The sequence below is a fragment of the Cynara cardunculus genome (assembly GCF_001531365.2).
Source record: "Cynara cardunculus var. scolymus isolate 2C chromosome LG 15, CcrdV1, whole genome shotgun sequence".
NCBI classification, from domain to species: Eukaryota; Viridiplantae; Streptophyta; class Magnoliopsida; order Asterales; family Asteraceae; genus Cynara; species Cynara cardunculus.
In genome coordinates this window covers 9798235-9824003 of record NC_037542.1, presented here as the reverse complement: position 1 = coordinate 9824003, position 25769 = coordinate 9798235, and the positions used below count along the sequence as shown (strand labels likewise).

General features: G+C 34.5%; 6 protein-coding genes across 7 annotated transcripts in view; all 6 read left to right on the top strand.

Annotated features, from left to right (window-relative positions):
- LOC112528763 (repetitive proline-rich cell wall protein 2-like) overlaps positions 1-762 on the top strand; it is a 2672-nt gene extending 1910 nt beyond the window's left edge. The window contains exon 3 of the mRNA XM_025139838.1: positions 1-762. This exon is cut by the window's left edge and continues 10 nt beyond it. Within this exon, the coding sequence (XP_024995606.1) occupies positions 1-621 (621 nt within the window). The 3' untranslated portion in view covers positions 622-762.
- Positions 763-3689: 2927 nt separating this feature from the next.
- Positions 3690-4414, top strand: LOC112527245 (peptidyl-prolyl cis-trans isomerase-like). Its single transcript, XM_025137737.1, has one exon. The coding sequence runs from the start codon at positions 3702-3704 to the stop codon at positions 4218-4220; it is 519 nt and encodes a 172-aa protein (XP_024993505.1). The 5' UTR covers positions 3690-3701; the 3' UTR covers positions 4221-4414.
- Positions 4415-7960: 3546 nt separating this feature from the next.
- Positions 7961-10365, top strand: LOC112527244 (eukaryotic translation initiation factor 4B3-like). Its single transcript, XM_025137736.1, has 2 exons — positions 7961-9204; positions 9793-10365. Exons 1-2 carry the CDS (start codon positions 8114-8116, stop codon positions 9851-9853), a joined length of 1152 nt encoding a protein of 383 aa, XP_024993504.1. The 5' UTR covers positions 7961-8113; the 3' UTR covers positions 9854-10365.
- Positions 10366-12022: 1657 nt separating this feature from the next.
- LOC112527243 (probable amidase At4g34880) lies at positions 12023-14926 on the top strand. Of its 2 annotated transcripts, XM_025137733.1 has the most exons (5): positions 12024-12682; positions 13200-13414; positions 13541-13783; positions 13903-14098; positions 14343-14926. In XM_025137733.1, the coding sequence occupies exons 1-5, from the start codon at positions 12164-12166 to the stop codon at positions 14694-14696; spliced, it is 1527 nt and encodes a 508-aa protein (XP_024993501.1). In that variant the 5' UTR covers positions 12024-12163; the 3' UTR covers positions 14697-14926. The 2 variants fall into 2 exon arrangements, with proteins under 2 accessions (XP_024993502.1, XP_024993501.1); XM_025137734.1 differs by lacking the exon at positions 13541-13783 and having other exon boundaries at positions 12023-12682.
- Positions 14927-18086: 3160 nt separating this feature from the next.
- LOC112527731 (probable amidase At4g34880) lies at positions 18087-20950 on the top strand. Its single transcript, XM_025138512.1, has 5 exons — positions 18087-18707; positions 18994-19208; positions 19327-19572; positions 19682-19877; positions 20419-20950. The coding sequence occupies exons 1-5, from the start codon at positions 18189-18191 to the stop codon at positions 20803-20805; spliced, it is 1563 nt and encodes a 520-aa protein (XP_024994280.1). The 5' UTR covers positions 18087-18188; the 3' UTR covers positions 20806-20950.
- A 995-nt stretch (positions 20951-21945) lies between these two features.
- Positions 21946-25769, top strand: part of LOC112528506 (probable amidase At4g34880) — a 7772-nt gene continuing 3948 nt past the window's right edge. The window contains exons 1-5 of the mRNA XM_025139536.1: positions 21946-22461; positions 22737-22951; positions 23408-23653; positions 23735-23930; positions 25504-25764. Coding sequence (XP_024995304.1) covers positions 21949-22461; positions 22737-22951; positions 23408-23653; positions 23735-23930; positions 25504-25764 — 1431 coding nt within the window. The 5' untranslated portion in view covers positions 21946-21948. The remainder of the gene's footprint in view (positions 22462-22736; positions 22952-23407; positions 23654-23734; positions 23931-25503; positions 25765-25769) is intronic.

Below are 25769 nucleotides of genomic sequence, written 5' to 3'. Positions count from 1 at the left end.
CCAGTTTACAAGCCAAAGCCAAAGCCACCAGTTTACAAGCCAGAGCCAAAACCAAAGCCACCAGTTTACAAGCCAGAGCCAAAACCAAAACCACCCGTTTACAAGCCAGAGCCAAAGCCACCAGTTTACAAGCCAGAGCCAAAGCCAAAGCCAAAGCCACAGCCACCAGTTTACAAGCCAGAGCCAAAACCAAAGCCACCGGTTTACAAGCCAGAGCCAAAGCCAAAGCCACCAGTTTACAAGCCAGAACCAAAGCCAAAGCCACCGGTTTATAAGGCTCCTCCAGTTCCGGTATACAAACCAAAGCCAAAGCCGCCAGTTTTCAAGCCTCCTCCTGTTCCAGATTACGAACCAAAGCCGAAGCCACCAGTTGTCAACCCTCCTCCGGTTCCAATTTACGAACCACCACCATTGCCACCGCCGGTAAATGAACCTTCTCCAAAGATCTTGCCACCACCTATTCCCATTTTCAAACCCCTTCCACCATTCTATAAGAAACCTTGCCCACCATTTTCTCTCCCCAAGCTTCCTCCTTTCCCCACCCTTCCTCCAAAAAGTTTCCATCATCCCATCATAGGTGACCTTTTCCCTCCCTTACCTCCCATCTTCTCTCATCCATAAGACCTCATTTGCATGCTATCTATCAAAACACAAATAAAGACTTCATGGTTGATAACAATTACATGAAGACATCATGATGCATGGATATATATACTGATAGATAGATCATGTATCAAAAGGGATTAGGGTTTCTTTTTGAGCATGAAACATATACATATATATATATATGTATATATATGTATATATATGTGTGTGTATCATGTGAAGATATTGAATGAGGTTTGTAAAGTTGTAAGTTTAATTCCTATAGTGTATCCATTTGAATCAATAATCTTACTTTTGGTTGAAAAAAGTTATTGCTCTCATTTGTGATCTACAATTCTAGTTAAATTTCTTCATCTTTAAATTTGCACTCACTTTAGCCTTGGGATTCACACTATAATAACATTTATTTTATAGGAAGTCAAAAATGGTTAAGGTTGATTTTTTTATTAAAACTTGTATAAATAAAGTTATTTGTTTGGATTAATCTGTTTGTATAGATTCAAAAGGTTTTTGTTTTTGATGGTTTTTTCATAAGTAGAATGAGCGTGTTGTTTAATTGGGAGGGACAGGTATGCAAAAACTCAGGCTTTCTACACAAAGCTCTCATAGAAGCTTGTTGAATAAACTATTTTCTACCAAACAGTTATACATAGTTAACCGAATAAGATATGAGTCCTATTAAGCTACCAACAAACAAGTGTCATAATAAACCACGTACTTTATAAGACTTGAGTTTATAGAACCAATAAATTAAATGTTATATGTAAAAGTGTTATAATATGTTTATGTAACACTTTTTAGTTTATTAAAAAAATTGTAGAACATTTTAAAAAAAAATGTCGTATTATAAATGACACATTGGAGAATAATGACATATAAAAAATCAATAAAACATTATGTTTCAAATGTGTCTTTAAAAAACTTGTTAAGATGCATAAAAACATTCTATAAATATATTATAACACTTTTAAATATGACACATAGTTATTTTTGTCATATAAACTTAAGTTTTATATATAAAGATGTCTATCATAACTTGAATTGTAAACCAAGGGGCCATTTGTCAAACGCTTACCGGCAAAACTCACCACTCTCACTTATCTTATCTATAACGTTTATAATCCGGTAAGCGCTTATCGAGTTAGAGTCACCGCCTTCATTTATTAGGTAATACTCTTGATCTTTATCTTCTATCTTATCGAGTAAGATTATATCTTATCGAGTAAGATTATATCTTATCGAGTAAGATTCTCGGTCCTTAATGTTTATCTGGTAAGGTAATTGAACTAGTAAACGCTTATCAATGTAAGTGTTTAATAGACGCAGGCCCGTTTCTGACATTTTTTAGGCCCTGGGCGAGATGTAAAAAGGGGCCCTCGATAAGTACGATATTTTTTCAATATGTTGTTTTTATCATCAGAAATAACGTTGAATTCATATAAAACCGTTTCTCAAAGTATTCCTGGACGCATAATCAATCAATATTCATTTCTAAATTAATATTATCTACTAGAACATTTTTATGTAGTATCAGTAATTTGTTTCATCATCAAAAACATCTTATAATATACTTTTGGTACATAGAATATATCATTTGGAGTCACAAAGTCGATTTTTCTGATTTCCGAGTGACACTATGTAAATCAATGTAAATAGGCTGGTTTTACATGTTATCTCATGTTAATGTTTTTTAACATCATTTTAAACTTTTATATTATGTTTTCGAATTTGGGAAGATTAACACCATTTTAAACCTTTATATTATGTTTTCGAATTTGGGAAGATTAACACCATTTTAAACTTTTATACTGTGTTTTCGAATTTAGGATGATTAACACCATTTTAAACTTTTATATTATGTTTTTGAATTTGGGAAGGAAATAAAAAATGAGAAAAGAAATGAAAAATAAAAGGAAAGAAAAAAAATTAAGTTTTTTATTTGTGTTTTTAATAGAGAAGAGAGAGGAAGGAAAAATAATAAAATAAAAATAAAATTTGATATTAATTTTTTCCTATCCTTTTTCTTCTCTTTCTCTAAAAAATCTCGAGAACAGAATATTTTTCTTCCATCATTACTTTCATCTATTTCCTACGTAGAAGAAGATTCAAGAACATAGAGTTAGGGTTAAAACAAACTTTTATGGAATCATCAATTATGTAAATTAAAAAACTCATGTTGGTAATAGTTTGAGATCTTATTCTTCTTTTAGAGATAGAATAGTACATAAGATTTATACACTAAATATTAGATTATAAAGAACAACTATGAAAAAACAATTATAGTTTTATTATTCTAAATATAGATATGAGTTGTACCGTCTTATATGGTTGGTAATTTTTTTAAAAGATGGGGGTTTTGTTAGCTAATAACAAAAAAATCTATTATATTCTAATATAAAAATAGAATTCACGCGAGAATAGAACAATCAAAGGAGTCGATGGGAGATAAATTATGGAGAATATATCAAAGTTTTTCGAAGCAAGTAGTTTTAGACGTCGGTTTTAGATAAAAAAACTTAGAAAAATATTAAACAATATTATATAATGGACGACAGATTAACATCTTTATATATTTTTTTTCTCCAATATATTTAATTCATGCATGTTTGGGTCTTTAATAGTTAATGTAGTATAAAAATATTTTCTTATCATATTAGATACTAATTTTTTTACTTGTCTTATATTTATTAATTTTTTTGAACTACTATTATATATATTAAAAAATTGGGCCCTTAATTTTTATGGGCCTTGGGCGTACGTCCGGCCCGACCTCCCAAGGACGACCCTGAATAGACGACCCTAAGTCTAGCTTCACAAAAGCCGAAGGTCATGAATGACATTTAAGATAGTTATTTTATTAAATAAATGTAACTACATTAAAGTTTAAGGGGCAAAGTGTAAATATCACCATCCCAAACCACGGTCAAAGCTCTACTAGCTCTATGCATGCACACCGTACGATGACAAACACGTGTTCCTGTTTGACGGTTCAGATTTAATTTCGTAAGTCGATCCAGTATCACACGCTGCTATATGAATGCGTTGCTCTGTTTTACCGTGAAACGCTGTGAAAGTAAATTAGGGCAAAATTAACAATGGCAAACCCTAAGGTTTTCTTCGACATGACCGTCGGTGGTGCATCAGCCGGCAGGATTGTGATGGAGCTGTTCGCTGACACGACTCCAAAAACCGCCGAGAACTTCCGTGCACTTTGCACTGGCGAGAAAGGAACTGGCACATCCGGCAAGAAGTTGCACTACAAAGGATCGTCGTTCCACCGTGTGATCCCCAATTTCATGTGCCAGGGCGGTGATTTCACCAGAGGTAACGGAACCGGGGGGGAGTCCATCTACGGCAATAAGTTCCCCGACGAAAATTTCATTAAGAAGCACACTGGACCAGGAATCCTCTCCATGGCCAATGCCGGTCCAAACACCAATGGATCGCAGTTCTTTATCTGTACCGCGAAAACCGAATGGCTCGATGGCAAGCACGTCGTGTTCGGGAAGGTTGTTGAAGGAATGGACGTTGTGAAGGCGATCGAGAAGGTTGGATCTGACCGTGGAACCACGTCCAAGCCGGTTGTGATTGCCGATTGCGGTCAATTATCTTAGATCCTTATATCTCATTTCCTGCTTTAAATCACAATTTTGTCATTAGATTTCTACTGGTTATGTGAGGGTTTTTGTCAATAGGTCGATCAGTGAGTTGATGGTTGATGAGATGAAGTAGCTGGTATGAAATAAAATTAGGTTTGATTAGCGTTTTGATGTTGGAATAATTGGGAGGTATTATCTTTTCCGTACGTATGCATACTTAATGAAACAGTAGATGGGGATCACTTCAGATCTAATATTTTCGGTTGTTTCGAAGGAGGTGTTTGTTTAACTCTTAATAGTTTTATTAAGAGGCAAACAAACTCTGAATTGTTAAGAGGTGAATCTTGTTCGGCAAAAAAAAAGTATGGCTCTTAATGTTTCTAAAACTCTCTGAATGATTTTGTATCATGGATCTCCCTTAACCATTAAGAACCCTAATTTCATTGTACACAATTATCAAATAATTATATTTTATTTTGCAATATACCATGAGAGCCTCTTTTAATCATCCTGACCACTTAATCATTCTGCATCAAACCATACAGCAATTGACAAATAGTCCCCTTCTTGCAGTTTCGTATCGGTGGCACCATTTGGCATTTTTCTTTACAAAATGGGCTGATTACCAAACTCTTGCTATCAAGAGTCCCAATCCCTACTAATCATGTCGAATAACATTTTTTCGTCCATCAAAACGGCTTGTTTATATGTTTTATGGTATGTTTGTTTCCTTGTTATTCGGGTAAGGAGTTCTTTTCGATACTTATTATACTTTTAAGTGACCTGGTAAATTTTGATCCCAAAACCATAATAAAAAATGTTACTTGGTTCAACATGCTTTCTTCTAATTTTTTAAAGAAAACCAAAAGTTGTTGAAACCCAAAAAACAAGAAATTTGCCAAAGGCTGGGTTTGAACCCGCCCCCGCCCTTGCTCCCCTCCTTTTCAAACAGTCACTTTTTATATCATTAAGCTACTATCAAACAATCATGTATAATTGATCGAATAAGTTGTGAGACCTATTAAGCTTTTTAAGCTGCGAATACATAGATACTGCTAACAAACACAACTTAAGTATGATGTAGGATGCTAATGGGTGTTCTATTATACATTCTCATTACCTTTCCTCACTCCCAACCAAACACCTCTTTGAATTTTAACAAATATCGAGTAAATTACAGATTTGATTCTTATGGTCCTTTGGTTTTCTTGGTTATGTTCCTACAATTCATTTATTCCAAAAAGAATACGTGTGGTATGTATTTTTGCTTGGTTTTAATCCTTTGAAGGTTGGTAACTTATTAATTGATCGTTAAGTCCTTCTACATAAAGATAATATGGTTAATTTATCATTTAAAATGTGGCATGGCATGGCACTAATGTGGATTATTAATAGTTTTCTTAATTATTATTTTTTTGTCGGCTATCGACCACCACAACTACCATCCATCAACATCCATCGCCATAAGACGACCAACCATTCCCATTAAATCTATAAAATGAACCAGATGTCTTTTTGATAGGAGATCAAGGCCCATATGTCTTTATATGAGGGGTACATAACTAGGTATGGAAATGAGACCCGTTTCATTGGGGGACCTGGTGACCGCTTTCGACGGGGACGGGGATTCCCCGCAAAACTACGAACTAGGGATCCCTGAAAGTTAAAAACAGGGATAGGGTGGGGCCAGGTACCATGATTCCCGCATCGTCCTCGTATATTAATACTATATTATAAAACATTTAACAAAAAACTCTTAAAAACTATTTTTTATGTGTAATGTACTGTTTATTAATGCATATTACTTAAAACTCAAGATTGCAAGTAGATTATGCGTAAGTACAAATTATTAAAGCTCCATACCTGAATTCATGTAACTAACTACTGCAGATAAACATAATCAAATACAGAATAAACATCTCATTTTAAATATAAAAAATCTAAAATATAATTAGGATAATCATTGAGTTCTAACAGAATACTTAATTATTATCTTTATAAAATGTTAAATATTAAATCAAAAATAAATTATTTTGTTATTAAAGTTAAATTAATTTATAATAAAAAAACAAATTAAAGAAATTACATAAAAATGAGAACTTTTAAATAGTTGATTTGATATTATGTATTCAAATTTTTACAATATATTCAAATTTATATTTTATTCAAAAATAAAATCATTATTGTTTTCTTAAAAACACATAAAATCGTATTATAACATCGACATAGACAAATAATAAAATAGAACATTAAAATTGAGAATTATATTATATATTATATATTATCATTAAATATATAATTTATGAAGAATTATATTTAGTATATTTAAGATTTAAAAATGTTATTTTGAAATTTATTCTTATATACATTTTTTAACTTGTTTTACATAAAAAAAAATATGGAGAACCAAAAACATAAGACAATTGGGTTAATAATATATGAATATTTGATACTAGATAAAAGAAAATTGTGGAAATATGTGAGATTTAAACATGAACCATTTTGGATTGAATGTGATGTTTAATACATTTGATTTAAAATATTCCACGTACACGAGACAAAAATCTTTGGTTCTCGTTGACGACAGAGGTGAGGATGTGATCATATTATCTGGCGGAGATGAAGATTGAGGTTCAGGTACGGGGATGGGGATGGGGATGGGGACTGGGGTCCCTGCCCCATTCCCATGCCGATACATAATTGCATTTAAGGGGGCCTTTTTATATAAATGAATTATAGAGACGAAAACTGGAAAAATAATAAAATAAAAGATGAAAACTGTAATTTATGTTGGTTTGGAGTGCGTTGAAGATGTAGTGGTCGAGTTAAACTAAGATGAAGCTCAATATAAAGAAAACCCTATTTTAATCTTTGTTGTTGCAGGAAATTTTTTCTTCATATCAGTTACTCAACCCCTTGGACCCACGATTGGTTTTTTAAGTTCCTTCGAAAGAAACATATGACATCTACACTAACACAAACCACAATTCTCTCCTGCCTAGGAATATATACCGACACGATTGAACTTTGTATTAGAAATATGTGGAATATACACCTAAAAAGTGAATATATAAATAGAAATAGTTCATTCAAACTTTCAGTATCATAACGTACCAAAATGGTATTCAACTTTTGCATAGCTTTCAGCATATACATTACCCAAAAACATGTAACAAAACAATTGAATGGTATCACCACCTTATAACTACTATTGCAGAAGAAAGGGAAACCGGAATCTATGGGAATGTTTGAGATTGCTTATAAAAACAATTTATTGACTTATTCCGGTGTGACACTGGTAATAAGCACTTTTAAGTATTTGAATAAACAACTTATACCGGTGCCAAACCGGTAATAAGAAGTTAAATCCTTCTGACTTATAATAAGTTAATAAATGCTTAAAAAAATCATAAGTTGTTTCAAATAAGCAATCCCAAACATCCTCTATATTTCCCTGAAAATATAGAAGTAGATTTGGGTTGTTATTGGAAAACTAAAAGGCATTTAACAATTGGAACTTAACGATCGTAGAAGTAGAGACCAATACAATAACAAAATGTAAATAAAAAAGAAATGTTTGTAATAGATGGAACATGGGGATGAAAAATAACTTTGAACAAACTATAGGGACTAAAAGTGTAACTATATTTTTTATTTTTGTTTTTATTTTTTATTAACCTCCATACCAAAACCAAACGCTTTCTTTGAATAAAAGGATCACCATCCGATTGCATTCGATTCTTCAAGAAAGGATTCGTTTCCAAATCACACAAGGTTTCTGTAAATCCATCTCCACCGTTCAATCAAACCCTTGATCATATTACCTGCTGATTCTTCGCCTGAATTTAACGCAAAAAACACCATATAAAGCCTCTCTCTCCTCAAACGGAATTGGAAGAGAGACAACCATGGCGGCAACTGTAACGAATGTGTGGGGCAAACCTGGGGCATGGGCTTTGGACTCTGAAGAACATGAGGACAAGCTTAATCAAGAAAAAACGGCAACACCCACCACCGGAAACGACCAATCGGCGGATTTTCCCGATTTGACGACGGCTGCAGCCACCAAGACGAAGAAGAAGAAAGGTAAGCCCTTGCCTCTGGGTGAATTCGTAACTGGCTGGACCAATAAGCCCAAGGCTCAGACTTACCAAGCCGCCAAGGGTTTAACCACTGAGGATATGATGATGCTTCCGACCGGTCCACGTGAACGGACGGCTGAGGAGTTGGACCGGAGTAGGTTAGGCGGTGGTTTCAGATCTTATGGTGATAGGAACAATGATTCATCGAATTCTCGGTGGGGTTCCAATAGGAGCACCGGCGGTGGTGAGGAAGGTCGTACATCGAGTAGGGAATATTCGCGTGCCGACAAGACTGATGATTGGGGGGCGCAGAAGAAATCAGCCGTTGGGGGCGGTGGTGGATTTGATCGGAAGGAGAGAGCAGGAGGGTTTTTCGAGGGCTCAAATTCTCGTGCTGATGAATCCGATAGATGGGTATCCAATAAAAGCTACACCCCACCTGAGGGACGAAGGAATGTAAGATTTGAATCTAGCGGCGGTGCTAATTCTTCTGATAATTGGGGGAAGAAGAAAGAAGAAGAAGCCCGGCGATTCGGTGGTGGTGGTGGTGGTGCGTTTGATAGTTTACGGGAAAAGGGAAGTGGCAATGAGCTTCCTGATTCAGATAATTGGGGACGAAAGAGGGAAGAAGCCATTGGTGGTAGCAGACCTAAGCTTAATTTGCAACCTAGGAAGCTGCCTGTGGTGGGTGATACGGCAGAACTGAAGCCAAATAAGGGGTCGAATTTGAATCCATTCGGTGATGCTCGGCCTAGAGAACAGGTGTTGAAGGAAAAGGGACAAGATTGGAGGGAGATTGATGAAAAGCTTGATTCAATGAAGATGAAGGAAGTTGATTCAAAAAGGGGGTTTAGAACTGCTGCTGCCATTGAAGACCAGTCTGAAAAAAGCTGGAGAAAGAATGTTTCTCCTTCAAGGTTTGATCTTCATTCAAGTTCACATTAATCTTTTAGTTTATGATTTTGTTTGTTTTTAAATGCTCAATTGCTGGTTTGTGATCGATAATTAATCCATTTTAGTTCTTGATTTTGAATTGCATTATGCTATGTTTGGGATTGTAGATTTAGATATCTGATTTCTATCAAGTTAATGTCATGAATAAATTTTGGAATATGATGCGGATGAAACCAAACCATCGGCTAGTTTTTACCAAACGTGGCTTGGTTATATCAAACATATCCCACCTTCAACCATATTCCTCTCCATAGACATCCTACCCACAGACCATACTTCCGTTCCGGGTGGAATATACTGAGTTTATTTGGTTTTGTTTCTTCGTAAAGACAAGACTTCCCATTTTGGGTGTTTGAAAATGAATGCAACAGTTCTTTTAGCAGAATATACAAGTATAAACTTCCTTACATGGCCATTGTCATCACTGCAAAAGATTGATGGCATGGATTTTGTGAAATTCTCCTATTTTGTCACAAGGGTATTCAAGAAATTTGATAGACTACTTTTCCCGTTTTAGCAATCACTTGACGAGATTCGGTTTTGCTGTGTAGCTCTGAGAATAACGAGATTGGAAATGCCGAAGAACCCGAAGGAGAAGAGGCACAGGTTTGATTCAGGTTATGAGAAGAAGGGCAAATAAGAAATGAGAAGTTGAAGATGATGATGAAAGTAGTAACCTTTTGGGTCTGTTTTTTGGGACTGATTCCACTATTTGCTGGTGCAAAATTTTGGTAGATTTGACAAGTAGAGTGAGGGTGGTATGATGCTTATAATTATCTTGGTTTCTGTATCCACTTTGTGATCTCAGATTTGGTGGAACATGAATGCTGATTACCAAATGTTCTCAGATTTCATGTCAATGCATTAGAAATGTGAAAATAAGGCAGGGTTCTCATGTAGAATGGGTTTGAGAGTTGACAGCGTTTTTCGTAGGAAAAAACGTGCATGAAAGAATCCGAAATCCTACATGGAAAACCGGAAGACATGCGCTTACACGAGTGCGGACTTTACACGATGTTTCCTAAGTTAAGTAGTGTAGGATTATTATTTTGTTTTCGTTTAGTTATTGTTTTTCTTTGCTTGTTACAATACTGCAATACATGTTTTTTATTTGTTAAATTGTTTAACTTTTGTTATTTTATTATTAAACTTTGAAGTTTTAAAGTTTTACATAGCGACTTGAAGTTAATACAAAAACGATATCAAACCTGTAGTACCAAATAAAGTTGATTGGTTTTACGTATCGAGTATAATTGGTTAGTACATGTTGTAGGGGGGAAACTTGGTATGATACCACGTTCACTCTTAAACGGAAATATTTTCCTCATTTTATTTTATTGATTCTATTTATATATTTATTTAATCAGTTTTAAAAAGTCTAAGTATTTATTCATTTAAAAAGAATTCCAAACCTTGATTGTTAAAAAAATAAAATTCGTTAGTTTTTCTTATTATTTTACTATATTAACCGTTTATACCTCAAAATAAACTATTTAAGTGGTTTTACAAAATATAAAGATTTTTAATTTTATTAAAAACATGTCTAAGAGCATTTTCAGATGTTATATTTTCTTCTCTTTTTTAAATTTAGAGATTTCTTCATTCTCTCTTCTATTTTTCTCTATTTTAGATCAGATTTTTGAAGCATATTTTTTTAATTCTCCTAAAATTTAAAATAGCATTTAACTGTTAAAGATACTTCAAACATGGATTTCGTTGGGTTTTTTGAAAACTAAATTACATTTTTAACCCTAAACCTAATACTTCTCATCGAATCACGTACGCCTCTTCTGGTTTGAGATTAATTAACTGATTGTGAGTATACCAACTGCTTCCTGGACCTTTCCAGTTTTGATTTTCAATTCCATTAGGGATTTCAAAGCTTTGGTGTCTTCAGGATGTGAGCATAGATGCTCTTTTAGGGCTCGTTCTTTGGAGTTAGAATCGGCAGTTTCTATGGTGGCGGGAGATGGAGGTGAAGAAATTGGAGTAGCAATTATGGGTTTGACGGTGAAAGAGGAGAAATGTACTTTTTAGTTATTTACATGTATAAATAAAATTTGTCAAACACTAAAAAACAACTTATCAGTTTGCTACATTTTAATACCGCTATAAGCTAATCTAAACGTTTGTCATAAAACTTTGATTTAAAACCTTATAAATTGATAAACAATTTAAGGTAAAAAAAGTAAGTTTTTTTAAACTAGAAGGATACTCGCACAATGCAACGAGATATATCTTCATTTTAATGTTTCGTTTTTATTTTTTATCTCTGTTGATATAATATGATTTATATGGTTTTGAGAAAAATAATGTTTTTTTTACGATTTAGTGAAGTAATTTATTTTTGACTTAACAATAAAATTTTATAAATAAAATAATTCTGTTAGAACTCAATGATTATCCTAATTATATTTTAGATTTTTTATATTCAAAATAAGATGTTTATCCTGTATTTGATTATGTTTATCTACAGTTAGTTATACGAATTCAAACATGAAGCTTTAATAAGTTGTACTTACACACAATTTACTTGTAATCTTAAATTTTAAGTAATATACATTAATTACAGTAATTCATGCATAATAAATGATTTTAAAAAAAATTTATCGAATGTTTTATAATATAGTATAAATAATCAAATCCCAAACACGCGCGTGTAAATAAAGAGAGGTAGCAAATGTTAATGTGAAGAGTTCGTCTTCAGAAAACCAACATGTGAACTTCAGTTGATCGAGAAAACATGGATTACATTCTGCTTTCCAATTCCTTGTTATCAATGGAGCTACAGGCCTACAGCCACATCTCTTGGGGTGCCTGTGGGCCTGCACCAACGTGCCAACAAGAAAGAAAGATTCCATAATCCATATCATGCTTTTAAATACCCTAATCATTCGCAATGGAAGCATGAAGACATAGATCATGAAGATGATGATCCCCATTTTTCTCTTACTTGTCATGTTTCAGAGCATCCACACCATTCAAACATCTGAATTTACCATAACAGAGGCCACCATCCAAGATATTCAAACAGCTTTTAAGCAGAACAAGATCACTTCCAAGGATTTAGTTAAGCTTTACATCCAGGAGATACGAAAACTCAATCCAATCTTCAGGGCTGTCATCGAAGTGAACCCAGATGCAGTTCATCAAGCTGAAGTGGCTGATCAAGAGCGAAAGGCTAATGCCCCCAAGTCGCGTTTTGGGTTGCATGGTATCCCTATTTTGCTCAAGGATAACATTGCTACCAAAGATAAGCTTAACACGACTGCAGGATCTTACGCTCTTCTTAAGTCGGTGGTGCCTCGGGATGCTGGTGTTGTGAAGAAATTGAGAGAATCTGGGGCAATTATACTTGGAAAAGCAAGCTTGAGTGAATGGGCTAATTTCAGAAGTTCCTCGGCACCTAATGGTTGGAATGCTAGAGCTAAACAGGCAGTTGTAAGTCCTCGCATTCAATATCTTTTTCGTAAATTCAGGATTCAGCTTAGAAAAAAATAATATTGTTGTTTGAATTTTGATTATTTTACTGCATGATGATAATTTCCTGCTATAAAGACATTGAGGTACGCCAGGTGTTTGTGTAAATGCCTCAGTGAACTTGCAAACAATGTAATCAAAATGATAAGAATTTTCTTATGATTCTAGAAACTGCAATTACTATATAGAAGGATCTCCTTGTTTCTGAATATATTAGAGCATCATCAATTCCGTCATATCTGAAATAAATTCCWGAAATAAATAAAGAATTCTGTCACTTCAAGAAAGGATTGTAGATCTCTCATTCCGAAGTTGGCAAAGTGAAAGCGACAGAATTGTAACAACTCCAATCAATTAGGCGTATTGTGCCGGTTGTTTATGTTTTTGTAGAGTACTAAAGCATGCATCTTCTTTGTGTTCCTTGAGCGTCTGCATTCTGCACTTCTATTGGATTCAAAGATTTCTTGAATTTGTGCAGAACCCATATGTAGCAACGTTTGATCCATGTGGTTCAAGCACCGGATCAGCTATATCAGTTGCAACAAACATGGCTACTGTATCATTGGGTACAGAAACAGATGGATCAATCCTGTGTCCTTCAGGTGCCAACTCGATTGTTGGGATCAAACCCACATTAGGCCTCACAAGCCGAGCAGGAGTCATTCCAATTTCCCCCAGACAAGACTCAGTTGGGTAAGCCTCAAGTATTCATTAACTTTTTATTTTCCGGGGGAGTGGGTTCATGAATAAATCCCTGAATGGAAAAAGTTATTTTGCTAACCTTTTCTTTATCCTTCTACGGATTCTTGGTGAAAATAGACCGATGTGTAGGACTGTAGCAGATGCTGTGTCTGTTCTTGATGCCATCGTGGGGTTTGATAACAATGATGTGGCAACCAGAAAAGCTTCAAAGTATATTCCAAAGGGTGGTTACCGAAAACACCTAATATCCAACGGACTCGAAGGAAAAAGATTAGGAATAATGAGGGTTTATCCCTATTTTGGCTTTGCTAACGACACTAAAACCTTGAAGAAATTTGAGAAACATTTTGCCATATTAAGGTATAAGCACTGAAATATCTGCCACCATCCTTGAATTCACAACCCTTTTCCTCATAGGTTTTTCTTTCAACTTCAAGAATCTGCTTCTAACATTCTTGTTTTGCAATTGTGTAAATAAGACGAAGTGGTGCTACTCTGGTAGAGAATTTGGGAGTCGACAACTTCAGTCAGATCAGTTCAATGCTCATTGATGAGACTTTAGTGCTAATAGCTGAATTCAAGATCGCCCTGAATGCCTATCTAAAGGAGCTAGTGGCTTCACCCGTGAGATCTTTAGCAGATGTGATAGCTTTCAACAAGAAATTTGCCGATTTAGTAAGTATAGATCATACCTTCATCACTACAAAATGGTTTTGTAAAGATCATAGGATTCAGTTTCATCTTTAAACATCCTTTCCAAGTCTTGAAAATATATCAGCTAGTGTATCATATGATATATGTATTTGGACACTTTGTTCTTAACATATGTTGGAATCGCTTCTCTCTTCAATGACTCTTTTGGACAGTAATCTAATTAAGGTTCGACATATTCTCACAACAACATTATGTCATATTGCAGGAAAAGATCAAAGAATATCCACAGGACTTCTTTTTGGCAGCTGAGAGCACCAACGGTATAGGGAAGTTAGAGAAGGAAGCATTGATGAATTTAACGAGAGCATCAAAACATGGGTTTGAGAAGTTGATGAAAAAAAACAAATTGGATGCACTCGTGACACCATATGCAAACGGTTCCATGATTCTTGCCGTTGGGGGATATCCAGGAATCAGTGTTCCAGGTGGGTACGATAAAAATGGCGCTCCATATGGTATTTGTTTCGGAGGTTTAAAGGGTTCAGAGCCAACTTTAATCGAGATCGCTTACGGGTTTGAACAAGCAACTAAGTTCAGAAAGCCTCCTCCAATCAAGTGATGAATACACGATGTCTACATGCATATTATATGCTCTTGTGGGATAAGTGTCGCAGGACATGGGAAATTATGATGATGTTTAAAATGAACGTTAAAAGAATAATCACATTGTGAAACAAATCATGTACAATGACGTAAGATTAACAAAATAATCATATTGTGAAACATGATGTATTGTTTCACATGTTATTGGTTCTCACGATTCTGAACATGTTTGTAATTCTGATTTGATTATTTCCTATTGGTTTTGGATATCTATGGTTATGATATCAATGGTACGTATATTAAGGGGTTGTTTGTTTACCTCTTAATAATTACATTAAAAGACAGTATCTGAATCGTTAAGAGGTGAATTTTGTTTTGCAAAAAAAAAAGTATGTCTCTTAATGATTCTAAAACTCTCTGAATTATTTTTTATCAAAGGTCTCCCTTAAAACAAATGTCCTATAAAAAGATGTATTTGTATGACATTTTCTAGAATGCACAATAAAAGGGCTAATTAAGACATTTTGTTTCAAAAATGTCATAAAAAAACTTGTTAAGATGTCCAAAAACATCATATAAACTTGTTACAACACTTTTAGATATGACATGCAAAAGTTTGGTTATGTGCACTTAAGTCCTACACTTAAACACATTAGACCTCCTATAAACTCGATTTTATTGTTTATAGTGAGTTTATTTGGTTTTGTTTCTTCATAAAGACAGGACTAACTCATTTTGGGTGTTTGAAAATAAATGCAAACAGTTTTTTTAGCAGAATTTACAAGTATAAACTTCCTTACATGACCATTGTCATCACTGCAAAAGATTGAGGGCATGGATTTTGTGAACCCCCATTGTAAACGTTAATAATTGATATTACCTATGCATTAGGTCTTAACATGGACAGACCCAGCTGAGTGGCTTAGGTGGCACGTGTCACTGTATTATTTCTCCGCCGAAGGGTAAAAAATTTAGGTTTGTGAACGGTGTAACCGTATCGTTTTAGAAGGTGTTACCGTATTTTCCTGAAACTCAAATCGTGCAACTGAAACCCAAATAAAACAAAGCCCAAATGTCCACATCAAAAGCCTAATATGCAAAGCCCAATTAATCAAACAAACTACAAAGGCCTTAGGCTTAGCCGATAGCCCGTAAACTTCGTAGCTAGCCAGCGAGATTACTAGAACAAACAGGAACAGATCCAAGTCGGCAAACAAATCTAGACCAAACAACAACAAGTGAGTGACGGAAATCGGAGATCGGCTCGAACGATTCTCAACTCTCAAGTGGCGATTCTCGGAAATTGGACGATTCTCGAACGATTCTCACTTGCTACATGGCTATTTGGTGACTGTGGTCTCTGTTTTCACTTTTCAGATTCAGTCATTTACGTAATTGAATTGGTGATGACTTTTTGAATTATGCCCTCATTTGTGTCATAGAAAAGGAAACACATAATAATGTTTAAAAAGAAGATGTCATCGATTGTTTCCAAAAGATGAAGACACGCTGATAACAAATTTAGGAGTTGTCTCTCAATTCTATAAAAACCATACTGTTTGTAATTATTTTTGGGTATATATTGACGTTTTCAAAAGATGAAGATGCGTCGGGACAATTTTAGGAGTTGTTTATCGTTCCTATGAAAACCATATTTTTTGTAATTATTTTTGGATTTATATTATATTATATTAATTATATGGAGCCACTGTTTGAAAAAAATTATGGGTCCATCCCTGGTATTGATTACGTTAAAGTATTTTGCGCCTCCGCAATTATGTAATTAATCATGTTAAACACATGATGTATGTTTGAAAATTTTAAATTCGTATTTTATTCATGGCATAAGTTATTAAAAATGACATTACGGCACTCGAAAGAAGAAGAAAAAATCGGAGGGTGACATTGATCGCTTTTAAAAAACATACAGATTTATTTATTTGATCGAATAACTTAATTGATCATAATCAAAATGTCTTATAAAAGAATTAATAGATGTTTTTTCAAGTATATAATATTTATATATGAGAAATCACGTCACTTTACGACAAACATGGAAGCATATAAAAATAACCACGATTCTATCATTTTTTGTGTGTTTTCATTTATTAGTATATTATATAATAATTATATGTGAGAAATCACGTCACTTTACGACAAACATGGAAGCATATAAAAATAAGCATGATTCTATCATTTTTTGTGTGTTTTCATTTATTAGTATATTTTATTAGATTCTACTAAAAATACAAAATCTGATAAAATTTTAAAGAAAACGTATATGCACGTAAAATACATAAAAACACAAATACGGATGCTAAAGTTTTATAATTATACCAAAGGGTCGTCTATTAACATAAAAGTACTGTATTTACTAATCGAGTAAGAATATAGTTTGTATCGACACTAATAAATGATTGGATAAGAGTGTCTCTCTTAGCTTACTCGATCAGTATCTTGTTTTATCATCATGGATCGGTAAGAGAGGTCTGGTAAACAACAACTTTTTTCATCGGTTAAGCACCTCTTACCAGGTGAAAGACGATAAACAGAAGCCGATAGTAAACAACTGCTAATAATATTCCTCAAAATAAATAAATTTAACTATATATATAAATATACACGCAGGTGCACACTTGGGAAATGTCAGAAAAACTCAACGGACTTTTTTATTTTGAACGATTAAGTTCTTAAACAATTTTTTGAACAAAATAAATCTTCAGACTTTTTGAAAACCAATTATATAAATGCTTTTAACCTATAAAAATGACTCGTAACATAACATGGTGGTAAAAATTCGTTTTTGAACTTCAAAGTAAGAGAAAAGTCCATAAATAACAATATATTTTTTTATTATAAGTGATTAAGGGGCCGTTTACCAAATGCTTACCAAATCATATTATCTTACCGGATGAATATGTTAAGCATCAAGAATCTTACCCGGTAAGAGTAAGATCAAGAGTCTTAACCGGTAAGTGAGGACGATGACTCTTACCATGGTAAACGCTTACGGGGTAAATTATTGTATACTATGTTGTTTTGGTGGACTAAAATCTTGGATAAATACATAATAGTATTAAGTTTTATCGATAAACATTTACCAAATAAGTGATTGGTAAACAACCCTCCTTGGGTTAGAATGATCCATTTAATCGGTTGTGTATGCATAAAAATCTATTTGGTTAAAAATGTTGTATTAACTTAAGCGGTCAAAGTCAAAATCTTTTACAGCTGTCCTCGAACCCTTTTCGTGAGCTAGCGATTCAAATGTGAACTGTGATCTTCTCAAAACGAAACTTGAAAGAAAAACGTGGATCGCATTCTTGTTGCCCCATTTTCCGAATCCTTTGTCATCAATGGAGGAACAAGCAAATCTCTTTGAATCCCTGTGGGGCTACACCAATGTACTACCAGACGATGTGTACCACTATAAGCAAGAAAGAAAGTTTTTCATTTGATGCTTATAAATACCCTAATCTTCCGCCATGGAAGCATCAAAACGTAGATCATGAAGATGATAACCACCATTTTTCTCTTACTTGTCATGTTTCAGAGCATCCACACCACTCAAACCTCTGAGTTTAACATAAAAGAGGCTACTATCGATCAGATTCGAACAGCTTTTAAGCAGAACAAACTCACGTCCAAGGATTTAGTTCAGCTTTACATCCAGGAGATACGAAGACTCAATCCAATCTTCAAAGCTGTCATCGAGGTGAACCCAGATGCAGTTCAACAAGCTGAAGTGGCTGATCAAGAGCGAAAGGCAAATACCCCCAAGTCGCGTCTAGGGTTGCATGGTATCCCTATTTTGCTCAAGGATAACATTGCAACCAAAGATAAGCTTAACACGACTGCAGGATCTTACGCTCTTCTTAATTCGGTGGTGCCTCGGGATGCTGGTGTGGTGAAGAAGTTGAGAGATTCTGGGGCAATTATACTTGGAAAAGCAAGCTTGAGTGAATGGGCTCATTTCAGAAGTACCACAGCACCTAGTGGTTGGAATGCTAGAGCTAAACAAGCAGTCGTAAGTTCCCACATTCAAGGTTTTTTTGTAAATTCAGAATTCAGCTTAGAAAAAGTAGTATTCTTGTTTGAATTTTGAATGTTTTACTGCATGATGATAACTTGCTGCTACAAAAACATTGAAGTAAGCCAAGTGTTTGTGTAAATGCCTCAATGAACTTAACGAAAGATGTAATCAAAAGGATGGTAGATTTTATTAGAGTACCGAAGCATGCATCCTTTTTGTGTTCTTCACTTCCATCATTCTGCACTTCTATTGTATTCTAAGATTTCTTGAATTTGTGCAGAACCCATATGTAGCAACGGCTGATCCATGTGGTTCAAGCACCGGATCAGCCATATCAGTTGCAACGAACATGGTTACTGTATCATTGGGTACAGAAACAGATGGATCAATCCTGTGTCCTTCGGGTGCCAACTCGGTTGTTGGAATCAAACCCACATTAGGCCTCACAAGCCGAGCAGGAGTCATTCCGATTTCCCCCAGACAAGACTCAGTGGGGTAAAGCCTCAAACATCCATTATCTTTTATTGGGGGATTCATGAATAAATCCCAGAAAGCAAAAATGTTATATTGCTAACCTTTTCTTTATCCCTCAATGGATTCTTGGTGAAAACAGACCGATGTGTAGGACTGTAGCAGATGCTGTGTATGTTCTTGATGCCATCGTGGGTTTTGATAACAATGATGCAGAGGCAACCAGAGAAGCTTCAAAGTATATTCCAACAGGTGGTTATCTGAATCACCTAATATCTGATGGGCTCAAAGGGAAGAGGTTAGGGATAATGAGGGCTTATCCCTATTTTGGCTTCGCGGACGATCCTCAAACCTTGAAAAAGTTTGAGAAACATTTTGAGGTATTCAGGTAAGCATTCATATCTGCCACCATTCTTGATTACACCTTTGTGTTGATTAAATTCAACTTCAAGAATCGACTTCTAGCATTCTTATGCTGCAATTTTGTGTAAAACAAGACGAAGTGGTGCTACTCTGGTAGAGAATCTGGAAATCAACAACTTCAGACAGATCGTTTCAATGTTCAGCGGTGAGGTTACAGCACTATTGGTAGAATTCAAGATCGCTCTGAACGCCTATCTAACGGAGCTAGCGACTTCACCCATGAGATCTTTAGCAGATGTGATAGCTTTCAACAAGAAATTTCCCGAGTTGGTAAGTAAAGATCATACCTTCATTATCATAGAATGGTATCCATACAGGACATAACATAACAGTTCAGCATTTGGTAAGACAGAACTAGACAAAGCAGCTAATTACAGAATAAATAAAATGTAAAGAGGGAGACGTATTAGATGTTTTAGTAGAGAATTATGTTTTATTTTGAGGTTACATTAGTAAAATATAGGTATGTTCCACCTTGTTCCATGGGCTGGGGGGTGTTCCACGCTTGTTCCACATAAAAGTCCTACCAAACATGGAACAATGATCCCTCTTCTGTTCTTTACTGTCCACTATACCAAAAACACCCTAAGGATCATAATATTCAGTTTCATTTTTATATATCCTTTCCAAGTCTTGAAAATATATCAGCTAGTGTATCATATTACTTCCATCAAGAGATATTTTTCTAAAGAAACACCCATTAAAAGTCGAAGTCAAATATCGGCTATTGACACTTTCTCCTTGATATATGTCAGAATCTATAGATTTTCTTATATTGTCTTGTACTGATTTTCTAGCTCCGGCCTTGCAGGAAATGATCAATGAATACCCACAGGACATGTTTCTGAGCGCTGAGACAACCAACGGTATAGGCAAGGTAGAGAAGGAAATATTGATGAATTTGACGCGAGCATCAAAAGATGGGTTTGAGAAGTTGATGAAAGAAAACAAATTGGATGCACTTGTAACACCATATTCCCAGGGTTCCACGGTCCTTGCTATCGGGGGATATCCGGGAATCAGTGTTCCAAGTGGGTACGATGATAATGGTGCTCCTTATGGTATTTGTTTCGGAGGTTTAAAGGGTTCAGAGCCAACATTGATCGAGATTGCTTATGGGTTCGAACAAGCAACTAAGTACCGAAAGCCTCCTCCAAATCCAATCAAGTCATTAATACATCTACATTCAGATGCATGATATGACACTATATATGCTCTTGTGGACTAGGTATGTCAAAACTTCACAAAGCATAGTAAAATTTGGCTTATGTGTCTGTATGTACGTACTTGTATTGAATTGAATAAATTATATAAAGCCATATAGGTCTCGGCCTTTGGGGGCATGGCATTGCAAGCATCGACTTCTTTTAAATGTATTAATCTTATCATATCAATATAAAATAATCGTACATGAACTAAAATTTATTAAAATACGTTTTTTCTTTTACTAATTATATCATTATAATCGTCTCGTCAATACCTTTAAAATGAGTCTAATATTGAATATTTTTGGATTTAATCGTATTATTAAATATCATGAATACGTACGAGTTAATTTGTTCTATATTCTTTACTTTTTTTTAATCTTATGTTTTTATCATATTAAAAATACATAATCATAGATTAACTAAAAATGCATAAAAAATGTGTTTTTTTTTCCATTACAAATTATATCATTATAATTTTCTCGTCAATACCTTAATATCATAAATATGTACGAATCTATACTATATTATAAAAGGCCTTAAACGATAATATATTATAAAAGACCTGGATATAACTTGACAAATCTAAAGAAATATACAAATTATGTCTCTATAGGTACATGTCACCATAAACATCATTAATTTTGATTTTTCTATTTATGAATTAACAAAAGTTGAATGTTAAAAATACGTATATCTAAGGGGTTGTTTGGCAATTGCTGAATGGTTTGGTGCAGAATGATTAAGTGGTCATAATGATTAAGAGGCTTTTATGATATAATACAAAATGAAATATAATTGTTTGGTAACTGTGTACAATGAAATTAGGGCTCTTGATGGTTTAGGGAGATTCATGATACAAAATCTTTCAGATGGTTTTAGAACCATTAAGAGACATATTTTTTTTTTCAAACAAGATTCATCTCTTAACGATACAAAGATTGTCTTCTAATGAAACTATCAAGAAGTAAATAAACAATGCGGAATGTTGTATATGTATTCAAATTTGTAAAAGTTATGCATTAAAAGACAATTTATATTGATTTTCAAAGTAACCGGTACAAACCATATTTGAATGCTATAAATTTTCTTTCAACAAATGGTCAAATCCTAAAAGTATGGCACTAAAGAACAAGATGATAAAGCCGATTCTTCTGCTAATTCTCTTGTTTCAGAGCATCATCGCCGGTGAAAATTCTGATTTCACCATAAGAGAGGCCACGATCCAAGAGATTCAAACAGCCTTTAACCAGAAGAAACTTACATCCAAGGGTTTAGTTGAGTTTTACATCGAAGAGATAACAAAACTCAATCCAATCTTCAGAGCTGTTATCGAACTCAACCCAGATGCAGTTCGTCAAGCTGAGAAGGCTGATCAAGAGCGAGAGACAAATACCCCCAATTTGGGTTTTGGGATGCATGGTATCCCTATTTTGCTCAAGGATAACATTGCAACCAAGGATAAGCTTAACACGACTGCAGGATCTTACGCCCTTCTTAAGTCGGTAGTTCCTCAAGATGCTTATGTGGTGAAGAAATTGAGAGAATCTGGAGCAATTATTCTTGGGAAAGCAAGCATGAGTGAATGGGCTCATTTCAGAAGTTCCTTATCACCTAGTGGTTGGAATGCTAGAGCTAAACAAGCAGTTGTAAGTTCCCACCTTCAACGTTTCATCGTTAATTCACGATTCAACTTAATTGTATGATGATAATTTTCTGTGAAAACATTTAGTACCCAGGTGTTTGTGTAAATGCCTCAATGGACTTAACAAAACATGTAATCAACTGATGCTAGGCTTTAGGAGAGTACTAAAGCGATTCATCTTCCTTGTGTTTCTTCAATTCATTGCCTATTCTGAAATTGATTGAGAAATGCAGAATTCTGCACTTCTATTGGATTCAAAGATTTCTTGAATTTGTGCAGAACCCATATGTAGCAACGGTTGATCCATGTGGTTCAAGCACTGGATCAGCTATATCAGTTGCAACAAACATGGTTACTGTATCATTGGGAACAGAAACAGATGGATCGATTCTATGTCCTTCAAGTGCCAATTCGGTTGTTGGGATCAAACCCACTGTAGGTCTTACAAGCCGAGCAGGAGTCATTCCGGTTTCCCCTAGACAAGACACAATTGGGTAAGCGTAGCATGTCTATTATCTTTTGGTCCCCATCCACACTCGGGCTTTGTTTGGCAAACTAGCTTATGAGCTAGAGATTATCAAATATGACTCGTTTTTTAGCTAACAACTAGCTTAGATGACAATGTAAAATGACATGTTAAAAAATTAATTGGAAAAATATAGGGGGCATAATTGAACAAAGCCCATGAGCTTATTGAAAAGTTTCAAAAAGGTAGCGTACAAGCTAGTTTATGGCTTAACCAAACGAAGTTTTTTCAACAAGTTCAAAAAATAAGCTCACTTATGGTTATCAAACATGGCCTTATCCCTGTGTAAGGTCTTGAAGAATAAATCCTAGAATCCGACAATATCTTGTACCCGTAGAACAGTAGAAAAGTGGTGATACATATTGTTTGTGCCGGATTTGTTGTAACTGTTCTCTGTCCCTCTATGCATTCTTGCCCAAAACAGACCAATATGTAGGACTGTAGCCGATGCTGTGTATGTTCTTGATGCCATTGTGGGTTTTGATAACAATGATGCAGTGGCAACCCAAGAAGCTTCACAGTATATTCCAAAGGGTGGTTATCTGAAGCACCTAATATCTGACGGACTCAAAGGAAAGAGGTTGGGGATAATGAGGGCTTATCCATATTTTGGCTTTGCTAACGACACTAAAACTTTGAATAAGTTTGAGAAACATTTTGCCGTATTAAGGTAAGCATTCAAATATCTGCCATCATCCTCATATACCTCTTTTTTGTTATATTCATATGCTGCAATTTTATGTAAAACAAGCCAAAGTGGTGCCACGCTGGTAGAGAATCTAGAAATCATCGACTTGGATCATATCGTTTCTATGTTCAATAGCGAGTTTATAGCAATATTGGCGGAATTCAAGATAGCTCTAAATGCCTACCAGAAGGAGCTTATGGCTTCGCCTGTGAGATCTTTAGCAGATGTAATAACCTTCAACGAGAAATTTGCGGATTTGGTAAGTTGCACCTTCATCTTCACAAAATGGCACATAAAGGATCCATAATATCGGTTTTATCTTTGAACATCCTTTTGTAGAGACATACATACATACATACATATATATATATATATACATATACATATATATATATACATATACAGAGGAGTGATCATATGAAAACCGTCCTCATTTGTGTAAACCATGCAAACCACCTTTATCTGTCGATTTCATTGTTTAATCTTATGAAATTTTTTCATGAAATTGTTTAATCTTGTGAAATTGTTTCATATAATACTTTTTTTTGATGAAGTTGTTTCATATATGGTTGTGAAATTGTTTCATATAATACTTTTTTTTGATGAAGTTGTTTCATATATGGTTGTGAAATTGTTTCATATAATACTTAATGAAACTGTTTCATGTGTTTCTCTAACATTAATGAAACTGTTTCATGTATTTCTCTAAAATTAAAATTATGAAGATGATAATATCTATGATTAACACCCTCCACAATAAAAATGATTAATCAACCTCTCATAATTACAAAAAAAGAAACAAAATGAAAAATTATGATTGGTTGAATGCGGTTTGCACGGTTTGTACAAATTGAGTGGTTTGCATTTGATCGCTCCCCTACATATACATATATATACATATATACATACATATATATATATATATATATATATATATATATGTGGGGAGAGAGAGTCGGGTTCAAATGAGAACAATGACCAATTAAAAGAATACGAGAACGGCCAAATCACATGTGATTTTTCACTAAACTTATGAGTAAAATCACATGTGATTATGCACGACCTAGGTCACAGGGGGCCAAGTCACCTGCACACCTTTGCATTGATGGTATTCCGTGATCACATGTGATTTAAGTGCAAAATCACTTGATTTGGCCGTTCTCGTGTTTTCTTATTTTGATCATGTTTTCCTTTGATCCCCTCTCTCTCTCTCTCTCTCTCTATATATATATATATATAAAGAGAGAGGGCAAATCAAATATAAATCGTCTATATGTTAAAACTCTATGGACCAATATGGAACTCACATATATAACTTCTCTAATTATTTTATTAATTTCCTAAAAAAGCTCATTTTTCTCATTTAAAATTACCCGATTAATGTAATGTTTCGTTGGTGAACAACATTGTACTCAAAAGGGATCAACCCCATGTATTATTTTCTTAGTGAAACAATCCTGTATTATCAAAACAGATTAATCCAAAAAGTGTTGTTTCATTGGTAAAATGACACTATATTATCAAAAAAAGGTCAACACATATCAACCCATGTGTTGTTTCATCGGTGAAACAAAACTGTTGATGATTCAAAAGCAAAACAAAAAGCGAGTTTTTAAGGAAACATTTAGATAAAGTAATTAATATAATTAATAAGATAATCATGGACGTTAAAAATATGTGATCGATATTGGTTCATAGAGTTTCTAACATATAGGAGGTTTGTATATAAGCATCCACGAATGACCAGATACGTTCAGTAAAATGAAATCAGTTTTATACGATGCCAAATATGTCTAAATGTCTTAATAAAAATAAACTGTTTTATATTACAGGAAGAGCTCAAAAAATACCCACAAGACTTCTTTTTGGCAGCTGAAGAGACCGGGGGTATAGGAGAACTAGAGAAGGAAGCTTTGATGAACTTGACAAGAGCATCAAAAAATGGGTTTGAGAAGTTGATGAAAAAAAACAAATTGGATGCACTTGTAACACCATATTCCCACGGTTCCACGGTCCTTGCTATCGGGGGATATCCGGGAATCAGTGTTCCAAGTGGGTACGATGATAATGGTGCTCCTTATGGTATTTGTTTCGGAGG